The sequence below is a fragment of the Alligator mississippiensis genome, chromosome 1 (genome assembly GCF_030867095.1).
Source record: "Alligator mississippiensis isolate rAllMis1 chromosome 1, rAllMis1, whole genome shotgun sequence".
NCBI lineage: Eukaryota > Metazoa > Chordata > Crocodylia > Alligatoridae > Alligator > Alligator mississippiensis.
Genome location: NC_081824.1, coordinates 364,087,746 through 364,108,512, shown reverse-complemented (window position 1 = coordinate 364,108,512; position 20,767 = coordinate 364,087,746). Strand labels below are relative to the sequence as shown.

General features: G+C 47.5%; 1 protein-coding gene across 1 annotated transcript in view; it reads left to right on the top strand.

The window, feature by feature from the left end:
- The first annotated feature begins 416 nt into the window (after positions 1 to 416).
- PCCA (propionyl-CoA carboxylase subunit alpha) overlaps positions 417 to 20,767 on the top strand; it is a 476,911-nt gene continuing 456,560 nt past the window's right edge. Inside the window, exons 1-2 of the mRNA XM_059721102.1 lie at positions 417 to 555; positions 19,047 to 19,124. Of these exons, the coding sequence (XP_059577085.1) occupies positions 454 to 555; positions 19,047 to 19,124 (180 nt within the window). The 5' untranslated portion in view covers positions 417 to 453. The remainder of the gene's footprint in view (positions 556 to 19,046; positions 19,125 to 20,767) is intronic.

Below are 20,767 nucleotides of genomic sequence, written 5' to 3'. Positions count from 1 at the left end.
TTTTCAGGCGGAGACATTAAAAGTCCTGGCTGCAAGTGCAGAGCCTTGGTTCCTGGAGTCTGCGGGTGATGTGTGTGCTGTCCTGGGGGGAACAGAAGCCAGGTCATCAAGTGCCTGATGTGGCAGAGGAAGGTGGCAGGCACTGTGGGGTGAGGGATCGGCAATCAGCGCCTGCGACCCCGCGCGCCCTCGCACACGCGCGTCTGGCCGCGGGGGTGGGGGGCGCCCCTCGCCCCGCCCCTTGGGGCCCGCACGCCCGTTCCATGGGGGGGAGGGATGGCGCCCCGCCCCGCGCGCGGCCAACGGCCGAGAGCGCGCTCGGAACCCGCAGCAGAGTACGCAACCGCCGCGCCGGGCGCTGGGGGGAGTGGAGGGGGAGGGCGGGCGGCGCGGGCGCGGATTGGCTGCGAGCGCGGTGCAGCGGCCGGGGTGAAAGGGCGGTCGGGGCTGGCGATGGCGGCGGCGCGGCTGTGTAGAGCGGCAGCGGGCAGCTGGCAGGAGCCGGCGCGGCGCGGGACCCTGCGGCGGCTGCCGCTGCTGTCGCCTGCGCGGGAGGTGAGAGGGGCCCTCGCCGGGCTGCCCGGGGCGTCCCCCCCCCCCCCCCGCCAGTCCCCCCTCCCCCCCGCTGCGCGCAGCTGGAGCGGGTGACTGGGCTGGGGTCTGCGGGCGGTGCTGATTGGTCCTCGGCCTCTGACGTTATGGAACGTCGGGGCCCCTCTAGCCGCGGGGTTCCCCCCTTCCCCCCGAGGCTGCGCTGCTCCCCCCGCGCTCACACCCCCAGGCCGTGCTGTGATGAGACTGTTTGCTTTCTAAGCTGATGTCAGAGCCTCAGGATCTTATTAGATCATTTAATAACATGATACCGTGGTGTATATCTAAGCTATCTAATTTAATGCCTGCAGCTAGCAAAAAATTCTTCACACCTCTCTTCTGCTTTTGGTCTGATTTGTGAATTGCATGTCTTCCCGAGGAAGAAGGTTTAAAGAATTTGGGGTGGTGGCTTGGCAGGGATCTCTAGTGACTTCTGTCTTGTTAAATGGGTTTGTTTGTAACACTAATGGATTCGATATATGCTAATGGATTTGTATTATGATGCCAATTTTAGGCTGGAAGAATGCGATCAGTTTATGTAGGTCTGCATAGGTTGGTCTGGCATTTTTTTAACGAATCGGGGCCCAGAGGTGCCTTGCGGTCTGCTCAGGGGTGCCGTGGGGTGTTGGTGCTAAGAGATGGGCAGCTACAGGGCATGGGACGGGCACGGAGGTTTCCCATAGGAATCCATCATCTTCAGCCAAAAGTTCTGCCCCTCATTGTTGCAGCCATGGTCTTTCTGAGTTCTTTGCAAAAGAAGTGGGGCCGCCTTGTTTTTCCATAGCCAAAAAATGAGTGGAGGTCAGGGGCTGGCTATTTCTCAGGGGTGGCTGGAGTATGTAGTGGGGAGGGGGAGAAAGTTTGAGAACCGCCTTTTGACTGAACGCCACAGGACTGCGGAGATCTCGGAAAGGCTGTCTGAGGCTGAAGAACGCCTGCTGTTTTATGAGGAGCTGCTGATGTGTGTTGTCGCAGAGGGTGAAAATGGGCAGCGCCAGACATTGCATTTGCGCCACCATGAATGGTTTTATGGCTGTGCAGATGGCAAATTATGGATGTCCCTACCCTTTGTCACACTGCATCAGTGATCTGGGCTTAAGGTCATGCTAAATAGTGCTGCTTTATTGTGGTGGACAAATATTTGCTCTAGGGTAAGAGAGTGTGAGCATCTGGTAGCTGCCCATGCTCTTCAGCTGCCCCATGAAGGTGTACTGGGGGCTGGAGCGGCCTGGTCCTTCACATCACAAGAATTCCTGCTTAAGATCCATCCCCTCCAGCCCTGGAGCCTACCTGCCCCGGGTAATCTCAAGTTGCCTCTCTAAGCAGGGGAAGCCAAAGTTTTCCACTAATGGAGACCTGCCCCAGGATCCTCCAGGGCTGCATCTCCAAAAGCTGGGAAAACTTACATAGTTCCAAGAGTGAAGGCGTAGAACCTGGGGAGTCCCTCATGCCCCATGCCTCTGAGTGGCCTCATGCCTCTACACTGGGACCTGAATGGTTCCATGGCTCTTTGCTGGAACCTGCGCTCCACACACAGGCATGAGATGCCAGGAGTTCCCTGGATCCCATACCATTCCATGCTGGGACCCATGTTGACATGTGCTTCATATGGCCAAGTGTGGCATGTGATCCCCGGGGGTTACAAGAAACAATGGCCACAAGCTAGCAGAGAGCAGATTTAGACGACATCAGGAAGAACTTCTTCACGGTTCGAGTGGCCAAGGTCTGGAACGGGCTCCTAAGGGAGGTGGTGCTCTCCCCTACCCTGGGGGTCTTCAAGAGGAGGTTAGATGAGTATCTAGCTGGTGTCATCTAGACCCAGCACTCTTTCCTGCTTATGCAGGGGGTCAGACTCGATGATCTATTGAGGTCCCTTCTGACCCTAACATCTATGAATCTGCAAAATTTCCAGTCCCTCCACACCAGGACCTGCCCTGACCCAGGTCTCTGTGTGAAGTGTGGGTGCCAGTGTGGAGGCACAGGGTGCCAGGAATTAACTGGGACCTGCACTAACTTGTTCCTCTGTGTGGGGAATGGGTCAGCATAGAATCCAAATCTCAGGTGTGCAGGGCATTGAGGAACATGGGAAATCCGCAGGCAAGATAAACACATTGCCCATTGTGGGACGATGAGTGAGATGTCCTGCTACAGCCAATTCACTTTACTGGGTGAAAAGCACATGTCCTACCAAAGTTTGATTGCTTAATCTGGCAATGTCTTTTTACCCTAAGGCAACCAGGCTTTGTACACTATTCCACCTTCTTCTCCCTTCCTCCCTCTTGAGTTAGGTTCCTTACTTGTCGACAATATAGTGGTAACCTTGTTTGCCACAAATACGCATAGGCAGAACTTCTACATATTTTTAATGGAATTTTCAGCAGTAATTATTTAGTATTTTTTTGTTAAAGAATCACTTAAACACTTATTTGTGCACAGAAACAAATGTTGATCACAACTAAGTTATACTTTATAGGGCAAAGTTTTAACCTTTGCAAGTTTTGATAATATACAAAATTGAAAATGGCTGTTATGGCTTGAATCGTGTCTGTGTTTCTTTGTACAGGGGGAGAAGAGGGTCTCTGTCTCTTTCAAATAGAGATTTTTTTAATACACTAGAAAGTCTATGTTCTAGGTAAGGGGTTGCCAGCCTACAGCCCATAGGCCAGATCTGGCCCTCAAAGAAGTATGATCTGGTACTGCACTATGCTGTCCATCCCCTCTGCAGCACTCCTCTCCACTGCAGAGCCTGGTGCTCTGCTGTGTCTTCCTTTCCCTCACTGCAAAGGGGTCAGGAATCTACAGTGAGGGTGAGTGCAGGAAGCTAGTTGTTTCAGCCTGCAGCTAGGCTCTGGCCTTCAACTGGCAGAAAGCTGCCCACCTTTTGCTGTAGGTAAATGTAAATCTGAGCAAGTGCTTATTCAGAGGTGAGTTTAAAAAAAGGGAAAATAAGCTACTTGTTTCTCTTTCCTTTAGACTTTTTTGTATTTTAAACCAGGGGTTGGCAACGTTTTGGCAGACGTGCAAAAACACCCCAGCCTCAACTCATGCCTCTACTTGGCATGCCAGAGGCAAATGGTGGGGGAGCCATGAGGAGCCCAATCCTCATTACTGGTGTTGGGTGCACATGTCTCTGGGCAGATGGTGGGGGAGGGACTGGGGTTGTGCTACCCCAGCCCCTTCCCTGTCATGTGCCCTGAGGTGTACATGCAGCAGCTGCCACCACAGAGCCGGTGCTGGGGCTCCGGACCCCAGTACAGCTGTATACAGCCTTCCCACCACCTGCTGCAGCTGCCTAGGGCCTGGATTGGCTATGGCAAGCAGCCAGGCAGCTGCAAACAGCTGCACCATGCTCTAGAGCCCCGGCTATGCTCCATGGCAGCACTGGCTGCGTGCATGCCTTGGGGCGCGTGGCTGGGAAGGGGCCTGGGGAAGCGTAACCCTGGCCCCACCTCTGCTGTCCACCCTGAGGATTGCACATAGCTGTTGCCTCCCTGGAGCCAGGCCGGATCCTGGTAAAGCTGTTTGCAGCTTCCCAGTTGCCTGCCATAGCCAGCCTGGGCTCTGGGCAGCTGTAGCAGGTGGTGGGTAGGCTATAAACAGCTGCGCTGGGGGCTTGAACCCTGACAGCAGCTATGTGGCGATGGTGGCTGCACATGTAACTTGGGGCGCATGGTGGGGGAGGGGCCAGGGTTGCACTGCCTCAGGCCCCTTTATGGCTGTGTGTTCCAAGGTGCATGTGCTTCTGCGGCCGCCATGGAGCCTGACTGGGGCTCCAGCACCTGTGCACCAGGTGCAGCCTCCTGGCTACCTGCCACAGCTGACCCTGGCTCTGGGCAGCTGCTGCCTATCACAAAGATCAGGCTGCTTGCAGCAGGGCTTGTAGCCTCTCCGCTGCCTGCTGTGAGCAGCCTGGGCTCCATAGTGGACAGCAGCTGTCCAGAGCCCAAGCCGGCTATAGAGTGCTGAGCAAAATGGCCTTGTGTGCCATGCTCTGGCACACGTGCTAGGGGTTGCTGACTCCTGCTATAAACTGTAATATCAATGTTGAGGCAAATGTGTCCACTGGTTAGAGCAACCGCCTCTTACCAGCAGCGTTTCTCTGGGAATGTTTTCCCTAGTCAGCTATGTTCTGTGTAACAGCAAAAGCCACTTAGAGGCAACATAGCACCAAGGCACCAGCATATTGCTGCTTAACAGGAGTTGAGAGCAGTAATAGGATCACTATACAGTAGTGTTCTAAGAACCCACTCTGAAGCCACTGTGTCATGTGCTTTATAAGTACACATGAAGATGTGGGTATCTTTCTTACAGCATCCATCAGAATACAGTAGAATGGCAGATGCCTGGAGAGGGTTCAGAGGAGGGCCACCCGCCTGGTGAGAGGGCAGTAGGACAAGCCCTATAAGGAGAGACTGAGGGACCTGAACATGTTCAGCCTCAGCAAGAGGAGGCAGAGGGGGGACCTGGTGGCTGCCTACAAGCTCATCAGGGGAGATCAACAGCAAATAGGTAGAGCCCTTTTCTCCCCAGCACCACCTGGGGTCATGAGGAACAATGGTAATAAGCTGATGGAGAATAGGTTTAGGTTAGAGATCAGGAAGCAATTTTTTACTGTTAGGGTGGCCAAAATCTGGAACCAGCTTCCCAGGGAAGTGGTCCTTGCCCCGACCTTGGGCACATTCAAGAGGAGGTTGGATGATCACCTGTCTGGGGTCTTGTGAACGCAGCATTCATTCCTGCCTGTGGCAGGGGGTCAGGCTAGATGATCTGTTCAGGTCCCTCCTGACTCCAGCTACTATGAAACTATGCCTGTTACTCTCTTGTATAGTGATGATGATCTTTCAGAAATAGTATCTTCTGGATATTGGTCTCTTGATTGATTGATTTATATCCTCTTCTACCCAAAAAAGACTCGGGGCAGCTTATAATAACAATTGCTATTTGCTATCTTACTTTAGTATCTTTTTTTTTCACATGCAACATGTACCCTTCCTTCAAAAATCACCCCCACATTGGGAGGGGGAGGGCATGTGTGAAAAGGGGAAACTTATTTTTTTTTGCTGGAAAAGAAACACCCTTGAAGACACTGCATACCATGCAGCTGCCAAGATGGGTGCCACTTATGTCTGCTCAGCAAACTGAAGAAGTGGAGTCTTGTGTTAACCCTCTCAAAGTCATAGCTATAGCCTAAGCACTGTAGCTTGTGCCCAAGCACTGTGTGAGTTGTTGGTATTATCTTGATGAGGCTTGTGATGTGGAAACCACTTTTATATATGTATGTAAACTACTTACAGTAAAGAAGTAACAACTTTGTTACTGACTTCTGCAAGGCTCTGAGGTCTAACCTTGTGTGACGTAGAGGGTCCTGGAGGTGTGGCACTGCAGGAGAGAATTGCCCCACAAGGAAGTTTCTGATGCCACGCTTCCTGGACACTGTTTCCACGAGGATTTACTTTGTCACACAGTTGGCCAGGACTTTGGGGGAAAAACCTTTGGGAGAAAAAAGGTGTGTGGTTTTTAATTTGGAGGTGTGTTGTGTATGAGAAAATATGGTAATTAAAAGATCCTTCCAAACACTATCCCAGGACTAAACACTGCTTGCTCAAAGCCTGTCCAGATAAGAAGCTCTTATTGTGCTTCTGAATGGTGTCCAGGCTTGGGTTTTGGTGAGTCTCAACAGAGAGGGGAATCCGAAGCTGTGGAGTGACTACCAAGAATGGCTTTTCATGTATTTTTCCTGAATGAACTTGATACATAGATGGAAGTTGCAGAAGGTTGCACTTGGGTGATCTTGGCAATTGTGGTGTATGTGACTCATGTGACTGCCTGCAGTCATGGGTTGCTGACATGGGTTTGTGACTTTGACTTTGTGGAAAACAATTTCTTTTCTTTCATTTGCACTCCTGTAAGGAAGTGATTGATAAGAAAGAATAGAAAACAGAAATGATAGGAGCAGCCTCTGGTAACAAGACTTGGATAACCTAAATGCATTAATGTTTGTTCCCCAGGCTTCAAATTCTTGGTTTAAGATGGGAAAGAAAAACAGCCCCCTTCCCCCCCCCTCCAAACATAACAAAACCTCAAAAAACTTGTCAAATACTATACAGCTATTCATGGTTTGCGGGTTATCTAAAACTATAGTATGTGTAAAATTATTTGTAGATAATCCTCGTAACTAGAGGATGGCATTTGATTTAAATGTAGCTCCTCTGGTATTGCTGTATCTTGAAAAGGCTGTGCATGAGAGAAAAGGTAGATCAGTTAGATCTAGGGTTTTCATTAACTTGGAGAACGTTAGAGACCCTGAGTACTTTTTCTAGAGCTCTGAAGTGTAGAGTAACTACTAATATTAGACTAATTAAGATGATATGAGGAAAAATACATTTAGGTATTGGTGTAATTAGCAATAGTTAAGGCTACAGTGTGAAAGACTACTATGCCTGTTCTTCCTGAAACTTGTTTTCATGTTTACCTGAATCCAAGCTCTGTGCTGTCAGCTGTGCACCTTAATGACCGTACCTCCCCAGCCTCCTCCCCCCTCCCCCACAGCAATGGGGAAGGCAGTGTTAGGGGGGAAAATGGTGGGGGAGATGGAAGGGGGGCATGTAGTACAGTGCGGGGGGGCATGTGGTGGGGGAAGCAGTAATAGGCAGGTGGTGACTTTAAAGAAACCATACTGAGAATGCAGGAGTAAATCATCCCAGTGTTCAGGAAGATTAGCAAGTATGGCAGAAGACCAGCTTGGTTTAGCTTACTCAAGGGTTCCCTGCTAAATTGTAGAAAGTAAGCTTATAAAAAAATAGAAACTTGGACAGACAACTAGGGAGGAGCTTGGGCATGCAGGGATGAAGTCAGGAAGGCCAAAGCACAATTGGAGTTGCAGCTAGCAAGGGATGTGAAGGGTTTCTACAAGTATGTCAGTAAGAACAGAAACAGAGAAAGTGTGTGTCCCGTGCTGAATGGGGGAGGTAACCTAGTGAGAGGATGCAGAAAAGGCTGAAGTACTCAATGCCCTTTTCACCTCAGTCTTCACAGGCAAGGTCAGCTCCCAGACTACTGCACCTGGCAGCACACTTTTTAGGGAGGAAGTAAGCAGCCAAGTGTGGCAAAAGAACACCTTGGGGACTATTTAGAAAAGCTGGATGTATAGAAGTCCATGGGCCTCGACAGGATGCACCCGAGGGTGCTGAGGGAGTTGTACGACAGTGATATCAGAGTCACTGGCCATCAGTTTTGAAAAATTAAGATGATTGGAAGAGGTCCCGGATGATTGTAAAAGGAGAAATCCTATAGTGCCCATATTTAAGAAAGGGGAAAAAGGAGGGTCCAGGGAACTACAGACTAGTCAGCCTCACCTCAGTCCCTGGAAAAGTCATGAAGCAGGTCATAAAGGAATGCATTTCTAAGCACTTGGAGGAGAAGATGGTGAGCAACAGTCTGCATGGATTCACCAAGGGCAAGTCATGCCTGACCAACCTGATTGCCTTCTGTGTTGAGATGACTGGCTCTTTGGATGTGGGGAGACCAGTGGACGTGATATACCTTGACTTCAGCAAGGCTTTTGTTACAGTCTCCCACAACATTCTTGCAGGCAAGCTAAGGATATACGGGTTGGTTGGATGAATGGACTGTAAAGTGGTTAGAAAACTGGCTGTGTAATATGGCTCAGAGGTTAGTAATCTGTGACTCGAGGTCTAGTTGGCAGCTGGTATCAAGTGGAGCACCCCAGGGGTTGGTCCTGGGCTGGTTTTGTTCAGTATCTTCATTAACAATCTGGAAGATGGCACAGAGTGCACCCTCAGCAAGTTTGCAGATGACATCAAGCTGGGGAGTGCAGTAGATACACTGGAGGGTAGGGTTAGGATTCAGAGAGATCTAGTGAATTTGAAGGATTGGACCAAAAAAACCCTCATGAGGTTCAATAAGGACAAAGGCAAAGTCCTGCACTTAAGAAGGAACAACCTCATACACGAGTACAGGCTGGGGGCTGACTGGCTGGGCAGCAGCTCTGCAGAAAAGGACCTGGGGGTTACAGTGGACCATAAACTACATTTGAGCCAAGAGTGTGCCCTTGTTGCCAAGAAGGCTAACAACATACTGGGCTGGATTGATAGGGGTGTTGCCAGTAGGTCAAGGCCCTCTATTCAGCACTGGTGAGGCCACATCTGGAGTTCTGTGTTCAGTTTTGGGGCCCCCCCCCACTACAGAAAGGATGTGGACAAATTGGAGAGAGTCCAGCAGTGGGCAACAAAAATGGTTAGGAGGGCTGGAGCACATGACTTGTAAGGAGAGGCTGAGGGAAATGGTCTTATTTAGTCTAGAGGAGAGACAACTGAGGGGGGATTTAATAGCAGTCTTCAACTGCCTGAAGGGGGGTTCCAGAGAGGATGGAGTTTAGACTGTTCTCAGTGCTGGCAGATGACACAACAAGGAGCAACTGTCTCAAGCTGCAGCAAGGGAAGCTTAGGTTAGACATTGGGAAACACTTTCTCACTAGGAGGATAGTAAAACACCAGAATGGGTTACCCAGAGGTTGTAATGTAGACTCTCTGTCCTTGGAGGTTTTTAAGACCTGTCTAGACAAAGCCTTGGCTGGGATGATCTAGTTGGGCATGGTCCTGCTTTGAGCAGGGAGTTGGGCTAGATAACTTCCTGAGGTCCCTTCCAACCCTAATTTTCTATGATTTTATGGTGTGGAGGCAGGACAGAGCCTTCTGGTGCCAGAGCGAGGGGAAATGGGAAGTGCAGGGAGGGGTGAAGCAAGGGTAGAGGCTGGGTGTGCAGAGGCTGAATGGGTGGGTGGGGGGGGAGGTAGGGGCAGGTAGGGAGAGGTGGCAAGGGGGGTACCCAAGAGCTGCGGCACCGGTGCTTGGAGCCAGAGCCGCAGCAGCTGCCTGCCCCTCCCCCGCCAACCTGTGCCACATTGTGCTGGATTCCAGAACCAGGGGCTTCCCCTACCATATTAAACAGGGAAAAAACCTTGTCTTGGAATGGAATAAATATAAAATAAGATATTGCATTTCAAGGCAGTTGGCAGTCTTATGAATTTCTGTCAGAAGATAATTGTTTTGTTAAGTCTCCAAGCATTTTGTAAATAGGGATGATATAGAAACACCCTAATTGAAGTGGACACATTGCTGTATGCTTCTTAACTACATTTATTACTGACTTTCATTATATAAGTGCATGTGGTGCAATAAAGAATCCTCTTATTTTAGAAATTTCTGTTTGATTTGTATTCTTTTCCTGATACCTTTTTTAGAGTGAGATTATATTTGTTTAGCTACTTCAAACTCAGTTCAGTTGCTGTCTAGCTAACTCTTGGTGTAAGTTTTTATTTACTTCAAACTCTGTACAAACATTAACTAACACCTTAACTATTTTAGAGAGAAATGACTGGCAGACAGTTCACTGTCAGATTCTTAAAGAAATGTAACTTTTCTTTCTTACGTATGCATAAAAGAAAGAAAGATCTTTTAAAAAATGATTGGAGTGTTTTAGCTTCCACTTCTGTTTCAAACCTAATAATGACTTTATCATCTTGCTTTAGAAAGTTGGGTGCAGATGACTATGTAGTTCTGTGCTAACACTGCAAGATGTTGCATCTTTTCCCAGGCCACAGTCCCCATTCCCCCCAGCCTCTATAACACTGATTCTCAAACTTTTTGTAGCAGAACCTGTTGTAAACATTAATGGCCAATCCCAACCCAGTGCCCCTGACTCCCGGCCCACTGCCCTTCACCCCCAACCCCCCCCAATGTGTGGGGAATGGGGGAGGCCCAAGCAGCCTGAAACTCTGACAACTTGTAAGGCAGGGGTGGGCAACTATTTTGGGGGAGGGCCGCTTACTGAGTTTTGGCAAGCTGTCAAGGACCACATGGGTTGCCCTGCCCCTTGGAAGGTGTGCACCTTCTGGTTGCTATCTCGAGACTGGAAGTCCCTCCCCCTAAACCCCTCTCTTTGCCATGGGAAGCCCCTCCTTTTGCCCCCAGAAATACTCCTTTCAGCAAGGGATTTTGTCATCTCAGAACCAGAAAAACACCAAATTATATTCTAAAAATCAAACATCATTATTTCATTTAAAAAAAATACTTTTGTCCTGATTTACGTGTGTTTTGTGTAGTGTACATAGAGGTGATCACACAATAGCTTAAAATGAAGTCTTACTCTTGTATACTGTGGGGGAGCATGAAGGGGTGGGTATAGGTTTGTGGGGGGTCTGTGGGTATGTGGAGGAGGGTGTGTGTGGGGGGTTTGTGGGGGTAGGTGTGTGGGTGTTGAGGGAGGGAATATGTGGGGTTGTGTGACAATATGTGGGGTGTGGGTGGTTATGAGTGTGGGGGTCTGCATGTATGGCAGTGCGATCGGGGTGTGTAGGTGCATGTGTATGATGGGGGTGCTTGTGGGACTCACCCTACGAATACACGTGCACACACATGCTGTGTCATGGGCATCTGATACCGCCTCAGTTGGGGGAGGCACGTGCTCCCCTGCGACCAGTCCCACTGACTGCAGGGGGCCTCCCCGTGGGCAGTTCTGCGGTTTGGGTGGGGATGACCCCTGTGGGCTGCTTTTGGGAGTGGCTGTGGCTGCTTCTGGGAGTAGCTGCAGCTAGCACAGTGATCAGCTGGCACTTGCAGGGGCGGCACCGGCATTCCCACCTGCCGCCTCCCCCCCCCCCCACACACACATGCAGCCTTGTGCACCCCCTACACATCACCACTGCACTGTGTGCTTTGCTCATTATACATGCACACTGCTTTGCCCACTACACACACATGCACTGTGTGCTTTGCTCATTACAGATACTCCCTCCTTCCCTCATTGCTCCCCTCCCCCCCCTCATTGCACAGACATGCACACAACCCCCCCTTCCTCTCCCAGCCTGTGGTCCAGCGATGCAGCCAGGGGCAATGTGGTGCTGGAGCAGGCCACTGCAGGGCAGGCAGAGGGGGCCAGATGGGCAGGGCCGGCCTGGCCTTTCTCTTGACCTCTGCCAGCTTCCCCTGGGTCCTACCGTCCCTGTCTCATGTCAGCTTTGACAGGGAACCTGGAGCAGATAAATATTAATCTTCTAAACTTGTAGGTGCCCTACGGGCTGGATAGAATGGTCTGGTGGGCCAGATAGAATGGCCCTGCGGGCCTTATTTTGCCCACCCCTGTTGTAAGGGAAAAGCCACAGTTTCCCCCCCCTTTATTTTTCCTTTAGAGGAGAATCCATTTTTAGAGTTTGTCGATCCATTTTTTTTTAAAGTTTATTCTTTCCATGCATTCTTGCAACCCATGGGTTGAGAAACGCTGCTCTAGAACACTCTCACTAATCCAGATTTGAACAGATATCCTGTCTGTCTAAAATCCTTCGCATATTAGAGTTGATAATGCGTTTTCCCATCTTACATTACAGACTTACATGCACTACATATAGCATTTGAGTATTGTTCACAAACAAGTAGAAAATATCAGTGGAAACAACTTATTTCACGTTGATGCCTAGTACAGTGACAACCTGTAAATAGAAACAGATTAGAATGTGGATGTGGCTGCACGTGCGCCCCTCTGCGCAGTTGGTACTGCGCAGTCTGTAAGTACTTACTTTAGCGAAAGCAAGTACTAACTGACTGCTCAGTCCCGATGGCACACGGGTTGTTTCCGACCCTACTGCACAGTAGCACCGAACTACTGTACGCTAACTGGTTGCTACTGTGCAGTAGCAGTGGCGTCACAGTTAGTGCTCACTAATGATACATCACTGTAGCTCATTGCTACAGTGACGTAGTGTCTTGTGTAGACGCACCCTGTCTGTATGTCATTTAGTCCCAGAGCTCTTTGTTTTACTGTAAACCAACCTTTTGGTTTTGCTTGCTGATAACATTAAATTAGTTGTTTTTCACTGAAAATAGCAACCTTTTTACTGTCACAGTGAGAAATATATAAAGCTCTTTCTTTCATCTGAAGAATTTTATAGTAGGCTAAACCTCAGGGAGTTAGGAAGAACCATATGAAGTAATCCTTAGTAAAGGCTTTCATTTTGTATGTTGGTTGCCTTCTCTCAGTTTGCTGTACTTTAAAAGTAAAAGCCTGATACTTTGTTATATTAACTTGCTGAATGATTTAAGAGTTAAGAATTGGAAGTGGTGCTCTGTAAAGAAATAGTTTATACTGGGCTAGTAAATATCCACAGCATTGATTTAACGTTTGGATTATGGGATTGAGGGTTTTAGGCCTCTTGGCTGACATTGACACTGCCCTGTAGGGTAGAGAAAGAGGAACTCTTAGTCCTGGTGCTTCTAATAAATACAAGTGTTGACTGGCGTGCACCTGGGTGTTAATCATCATAAGTGGTTGTGAGGACCCACCTCGCTTTGTTCAGAAATTTAAAGTTAAGCCCCAGATTTTCAGACTCTTTAGCAAATAAAGCATGTAAGCAGAAATCAGGTTCCTAACTACATAATGGTGATGTTGGGGAGGGAGTCTCACTCAGCTGCTGGCTGTCCCCTGATTTTTTTTTTTTCCAGGTGTCTAAAAAAGAAAACACTTTTAGTCAGTTCAGAGTTTTCCAGATGGTTGGAGATCTTTGGCTTGCAACTTGCTGCAGTTTTGACAGTGCTGGGTTGTTTATCACTTTTCTTGCATCAGTGTAGGGTAGCTCTACACTGTGGTCACTGTTGACTACAGTGGAGAGTTGATGCATTGGTAGCAGTCTAGCTGTTGCATCATGGTGCTCTGTGCAGGCTGCCAAACCCATCTGAGAAGGGTAAGTTACCTTTCACTGAGTTGTGTTGCTCTGGCAGACTGTTGTAGGTACCTGAGCTAGCTTATTATAAAGGTAGTATCCATGGGTTAGCTATTCTTGACCCCTTGATCTGGTAGATGTTCTTGGAGCATGCATAGCAGCACATAAACAACTTTTTTTTTTTTTTTTTTTTTTTAGCTGTGACCACTTCCTTTCAAAATCTGGACTGAAGAAGGGGGGTGAATTTCCCCTTTCATAAAATCTATGGTTAGGACACTGACTGAGGAAGGGAGAGGCAAAAGATTTTGGGTCTGAATTCCTGCAGGCTCAGAGGGTATCTTGCAGACATGGTGGGGGGGGGGGAAAAACCCCCAAAATATGGTGTTTGCCTTAAACTTGGTGCGCTCCTCTGTTGAGCCCAGCACATGCCCAGAAGAGGCAGCACATTAGTTGCACTTCACTTTCCCAACTTCCATATAGAGTGGGTGATTTAGCCGGTCTTTTTTGGTGCTTTTATCTAATAGCTGATTGAACTGGCTTTAGCTAAAAGTGCCAAAAAACCCCACTGAATTGCCTGATCTATACAGACACTGCCAAGCCAGGTCCAAGTAATGCATTACTTCTTCCAGTAAAGCATGTTTGTCTGTGCCACATCTTTCAGTGCCAGAGGCCTACATCACCTCTCTGGAGAGTCCTTCAAAGATTAGGCCAGTGTTTCTTAACCTTTTTAGACTCTGCACCCCTCATTAGACCCCTTGGGAAATGCCAGCTCTTAATTCTTCTGCTTGAGAACTTGGAAAGTCAGAAAGTTCTTAACTCTGTGGATTCTTATTTGAAATCCCTGGCTTTATCTTGTGAATAATGTTTGCACACCAAACAGTACTAATATTTTGTGGCACCCTTCAGCACCCTTGAAAGCATCTCAGGTGCCCTAGGGTGCTGTGGCACCCTGATTTGAGAATCACTAGAGTATGGCATAGGCTAGAATAGTGGGGAACATTTGCCTCCTGGAGAAGCTGTTCCATTGATTGGAAAATAATTCAGATTTCAATAGGTTAGAGACAGCAAAACAGTGAGGTCCCCACCTCTAGTCCTCCAACCACCAAAATAAAACAAAACCAAACAAAAACCAAAACAACACAAAAACATGTTGTTCCTTGTAGGTGTTGAATTTGGCATAACTATGCTTGACATTTTTAAGTGTGATTACTGAGGGTGTGTTTTGTTTAGGACTCTTGCTGCTGGGCTTGGCCTCTGACTATTCTGTGTGCTGCAGGTTAGGTTTGTGTGCCTAGAAGGAAACCTTGAGTACTGAAGGATTTGGACATGTGTGGGCCTATGCCACAGTTGAACAGCAATTTTGGAGCTTCTGTAATTAAGTTCTTTTTTGGGTTTGGTTTTTTTTTAATGGACCTAGCCTTATGTCCTTGTCAAACTAATTACAAAATCTTCTCTTTTTTTTTTAGTAAACTTGTTTCTGTCCAACATATGTGAGTAGAGGCAGACCTATAAGCAGTATTTCCTTGAATGCACTTGCTTTCTTGAAGCAAATGTGACTTTTGATCAGGTGTTACTGTGTTTTTACTGGACCAGATCACTACTGTATGCTGTGCTAATACAAACATACATGAAATCATCTGGCCACAGCTAGGCATTACAGAACTGGGCATCAACCTGTAAGTGGAATAAGCTAAGTGCTGTTTGTTACACGAGGTATAGTCTGATAAGATCAGAACAGAGCATGCCCTACTCAAGTATGCATTCTTTAATGAGTCTTCTTTGGCTGTGCAGAAGTTTATATTTCCACCTTTTTAAGATGTTATCATTCTCAAGCATCTTAAGATACACTTTTTTGAGAGAGCAAAGGCTTCAGAGTATCTTCATATTTGCATTGAAGAAATCTATTCTTGGCAATACAAGTTTTTAAGTAAATAAAACTAGCTGGAGAGAAGCCTAATTTATGAGAAAAGATGCATTTGTTCTTTTCCTAATACTGATTTTACGATTAAACACTTGGAAATAATCTAAAACACTCTTCCCCTTCCCCATCCCTTTAATGGGGAAAAAAAAATGCTCTTGTAAGTTTGGGCAATGTACACCATGGTTGCCATTGACAGACTTGAAACTTCAGTTAAAAAAAAAATGTAACAACTTCCTGTGCTTGTAAAACCAAACCAAACAAGCTCCCCAACCCCAAAACAAAAAACCCATAAAAACTTTCAGACTGCTGAGTGAACACAGCATTTTGTCTTAAGATCCTTCAGTGCAGTTTGAGAATCTGTATCTCTTTTAAAGCTCTTGCTTGGGTATCTAAAGTGTCTTATCCTGCTTAGTCCTCTGATTCTCTGAAGATGATTACAGTAGTTATTGTGGGTAAAATGAAAACTGCTTTTTTGAATATTGCTATACTAGATGGGACTGGAGGTTTTGTATAGCCTAGTTAGCTACAAGGAACAAGTAGGCCAGAGAGAAATTGAAGCCTGCTGTGGAATTCTTATATTTTGAATTTACTGTCTCTTTCAATTTTGGGTAACTTCTACCATTCATGTTTGAATACGTGTGTGACAGGGGGCCACCTGGGGCCGAACTCTGTGGCCTGCCCGCCTGTCACCGTGACAGGTGGGCCTACTCAGGGCCGAGCTCTTCTTGGCCTGCCCACCTGTTTCTGGGCAATCGCCCGCTTATCTCGCCCGCCACGCCTTTGATGATAATTGATTTATATATCGATGTCAATTAAGCGGGAGGCTGCCCATTGTAGTGCCCCAATGCCAGGGGGCGCTCTGCGGCTCCAACCTCCCCTAATATGGCAGCCCAAGCCTTGCAGATGGCATCATGGTGTTACTATAATCACCGGCCCCATACTGGGCCCCAGAATCGTCCTAACAGGACCCCTCTCTGATCCTTCCTATCAGGCGGCCACTCCGCCTTCATCCGGGCTACCTAGCCCCCCCCCCCCCCCGAAGCCTTGTTCCCCTCTCGGGTGTGGTTCCCCCGGAACCTTCGGCCTCTTGCCCTGGCCCACCTCAAGGCCAGTCGGGACCCCAGGCCCCCGGCTCTTGGGCATCCCTCGCGGTGGGCCCCCGGCCCTCTTGACTACCGTAATCCTGGCCCCAGCTTGGGCCAGTCGAGGGTATCTCCCCTTTGGGCTGGATCTCTCTAGCTGCTCACTCTGTCACTGGGCCTCACCGTGCCACTACTCCCCGTCCTCTCAGGGGCACCTGCAGCACCACGCCCACATCACTCCCACTCTCGGGGTCTGCCTTCTCTGGGCCCCTCACAACACTGGCCTTCTAGGCCCTCCAACAAACACATGGGTAACCCACCCGGTGGTGGTGGGAGCTAGGGGTTAAGGCACCCCGACCCACCTTTCACCGGGGTGATAACTGGCCTGGCATTTCCTGGGGGCTCCCGCGCCACTGAGAGCACCACCAGGCCACCCACTCCCGGCAGGGTGCAGTTTCAAGTCATGCCCAGGACCAGGAGCCTCCTGCCAACCCCTTGCAGCTCCCCGTTACCTCCGGGTCATTCACAGCAGCACTACGGCCAGGCAATGTTGCTGCCTGACCTCCTGCAGCCAAACTGCCTTGTTTATATAAGCAGCCTGACCCTCAAAATGGTTGCCCTAATCAGGCACCTGGAGGCTGCCAGCTCCAGGCCCTTAAAGTGGCAGAAACACCCTGTTCTCTGCCACAACATGTTACAGAGAAGTGTTTGGGAACATTTTGCACTCCTATAGACATGTGGGGAGCCTGCTCCGATGCAGTAGAAATCCATTGCATTGGAGCAGACTTGATTGATTAAGTCTGCTGGAGCACAGAAATTGATGGGCTCCAGCAGCCTTCCATGTCATGTGTATCAACATCCTCGCACTGAAAAAATGTTCAATGAGCTTTAGTACAAAGCACCCCGCTGTCATTTTTTCAGCACGGGGATGCTGATACATGTGATGCACGGGTGCTTTTAATTAGCACAGCTTGCTAATTAAAGTGCCCAATGCTGCATCCCAAAGCATGTGTAAAAATGCCCCTTATGTTCTTTTCTCTGGGGTAAACAGCCCCATCTCTTTTTTTCAGTTTTTCCTTTGCCTCAAAGGCTCTTCCATCTGACTATTTTTTCTTATTTATCTCAACTCTCTTCTTCCTTTTTCTTTTGCTGTGTTCTGAGGTGGTGGGTGACCAGACCTGAACATAGTCAATCATGTGCTTTTACCTTTTATAATAAAATTGTAGGTAATTGGAAAATGTTAATACTAGAGGTGCACTGATATATTGGTCCATATTGGATTGGCACCCATAAAAGGAAAATTGACATTATTGGCAATCTATTTATTTATTTAGTCTGGTATAGCCAATAATGTCACTAATTAAATGCCATGTGTGTGCATGCAGCCACAGCATGCATGTGCCCAGGAATGTAGCCCAGCAGCTTGGAGAGCAGCATCCCATGGAGGAGGCATAAGGGGAATGCTCCATTTCCCCAGATTTGTGCATGGGGTGAGGGCCAGCTGCATGCTGCAGGCTCGGGGCAAGGGGCTGTGCCAGCCTCTACCTGGCAGCCAGTTGGGCTGGGGCTGCACTCAGGGTGGGGGTGGGCAGCAGCAGCAGTCCTGGGAGCTGGGGCTGTGGGGTGGGCTACAGCCACCCCAAAATTCACTGTAGTCCCCCTTCCCAGTTCTGCTGCTGCCCACCCCAAGTGCAGCCCTAGCCTAGTTCTTCTGCCAGGAAGAGGGAACACAGCTTCTGGCCCTAAGTCTGCAGTGGGCAGCCCGCCCTTGCCCTGTGCACAAATCTGGGGGGCACATACCCCTCATGCCTCCCCTGGGGGTGTGCGCAACAGTAAGGAGCTGTGCCCCCTCCCTGCCCCCCTGTACTCCCCAGATGAACTGCCCATGGCTCTGTCCCTCGCCCTGGCTGGGCAGCCCCAGCCCCATTGCTTCCCTCACTGTGGGGGCCTTGATTTACTCCCCCCATGCCCCTTCTCTTGCACAGACTTCCTGGCCGTATGCTGCTCTCCAAGCTGGTTGGCTGTGGGATTGGTGTTGGCTGATATGGCTAGTTAATAATTGGGCATTGGTATTGGCCAAAAAGATCTTTGGTGCACCCCTAGTTAATACTAACAGCTTGATAGTTTTGACTGTTACATAGTCAGCTAATAGCCTTCATGAGTTAACCACAGTGATGACCATGTACTTTCTGGCTTGAAGTATCAAAGTAAATGAAGCTTTTTAATTTGGTGTGCATTTTTTTCTTTTGTTAATATTGAGTTGTAACTTTCTATTTTGTTGCTAAGTGTTGTATCTTGGAGAGTAGCTCTTGAGGAGAGTTTCTAAACCGAGACTGTCAGTTTAGTGGTTAATTTTTGGCCCGCAGAGTCCCACCTGGATACCACTCCCCACTTGCTCTTGCTGCTGCTTAGATCTCTGGGTTCCTTCCTCCATCTTTTGCTTCCTTCCCCCTCCCCTGGGAGTAGGGCAGCGCAGCCCAGGGAGACCCCTAGTTACTCAGAAGTTGGACAGTACCTATGTTAAGTTAGTATTTGTTAACACCCCCTCCTGCTCTCGCTTCCCCAAGGTTACAGTTATAAGGTAAAGTTTTTTACCTTGCAGACTTGGAGGGTGGAAAAGGAGAAACTTTATTAAGAAATGAAAGGGGCGGGGGGGGAGGAAGAACACTAAGCTACTCACAAATAGCTGTAATTTAATATATTATATACTTTCTTTCAGTGTGTTATACTTCATTCAAGATGGTGCCTTATAACTTCCCGTTCATTGTATTCAGCTATATATGATCCAAATGAGAAGGTAAGTTGTAAACATTTCGGATATATTGTAACGTTAAGTAAGGCTTTCCAGTGTGTCTGTCTTCAGTGCCAAAGCTTAAACAAAAAAACCCCAAGTCCTTTTCAGGATATTTGTGCAATAACCAGAATTGTTGCAGCTTGTTCATGTCATGTAGTCCCAAAAAATTTTAGGTGCCTATTTCAAAATAGCTGAAGTGTAGGGACTGCTCCTTAATACACTTAAAGTTAGGGTGAACAAAAGGCAGTAGAAAGAACTCTGCATTAGCAGTTTGACCTAATTGACATTTTAAAAATCTAATCTCTTACCTCTCAAGCAGGGAGAAGAACTTTTTTAGAGCTTGTCTGACTATTCAAAAATGCAGCTGGTTCAATAAAAGGTATCACCCACAAAAATTCTTGCTTTTCACATAATTTCTGGACCATCAGAGCTACAACATCATTCTAACACTTCTATGAGATCTTAAAGTGACTTAATTTTTGGTGAATTTAAATATTTATTACAAGCCTTGAAGTAGTTTCTTAACTGAGACCTTCTCTTTCCTTCCCCTTGTTCTTTTCATAGAGCTACACTAGCAAAGTCCATGAAATTAGGTGCTTAGTTTCCATTCACACATTAGTTGTTGATCACATAACCACATATAAGGGAGATAGGGGCTCAAACTTTAATAATAATCTACACAGGTGCACATAATGATGCTCAGATATAATATTAAACTAATTAGCTAAGAAGTTTTTAAATGACAGGGCTAAGGAGAAATATTACATATTGCTTAAAAGGAGTATGTAACTTTTTCTTTCTGGACACAAAGATGATGAGTTTCAGCATCAGGAACAAGAATCCAGTATCTTCCTATTTAGTGTATTGATTGCAGAATAAAATATGTCAAATATTTTTCTAACGTTTTGATACTTGATGCGAGTCTTATCTTGCACGATGAAGCAGTTTATTCTTATTCAACTAAATATTCAGGCTGGGGGTTAAGTTTATTCATAATGTGGAGTACTCCACAATATGAAAACTTTGGAACAGAAGGCTACACTTCTGAAACTGCCTAAAAATTGGTTCCTGAAAGCCTTAGTTTGGATTTTGGATCAGATCCCTAAACGCACAAAGCCAAACCACAACCAAAAATAAAGCGCTGGATGTTTTCACTCATAATTGACATTAGCACAAATTGTATCTGTTTAGCACTTCTCATGATTTTAGAATCATTTAAGTCCTGTGTGTTCATGCTCATGTACGCATACTTGTGTACTATAATTGGCCTCCCTTCACCTTGAACTATACATACAGCTGATAATGTGTAGCTCAGCTTGGCAGGATTTGAGATGAGAAACATAAACCCAATGTACAGTTATCTTGCCTAACTTTGCTGCTTTAAACCCAAGACTGCATTAATGCCCTTTCACTGAGTCATTCCTAAAGGTACTCTATACAAGTGGATTTTTTCCGCCTGGATTTTTGTTGTCAGCTGTGGTTCCTGTGGTGGTAACTCTGGAATAACTATAGATATCCTGAAGTCCTAGAACGAAATTGAAAATCTGGTGCAGTTAGTTGACCTGGCTATTATTAGATATACCTGAACTCTTTGTTCTTACTGACTGCTGACCACTTTGCTTGATGCAGCATTATTGCACATTCTC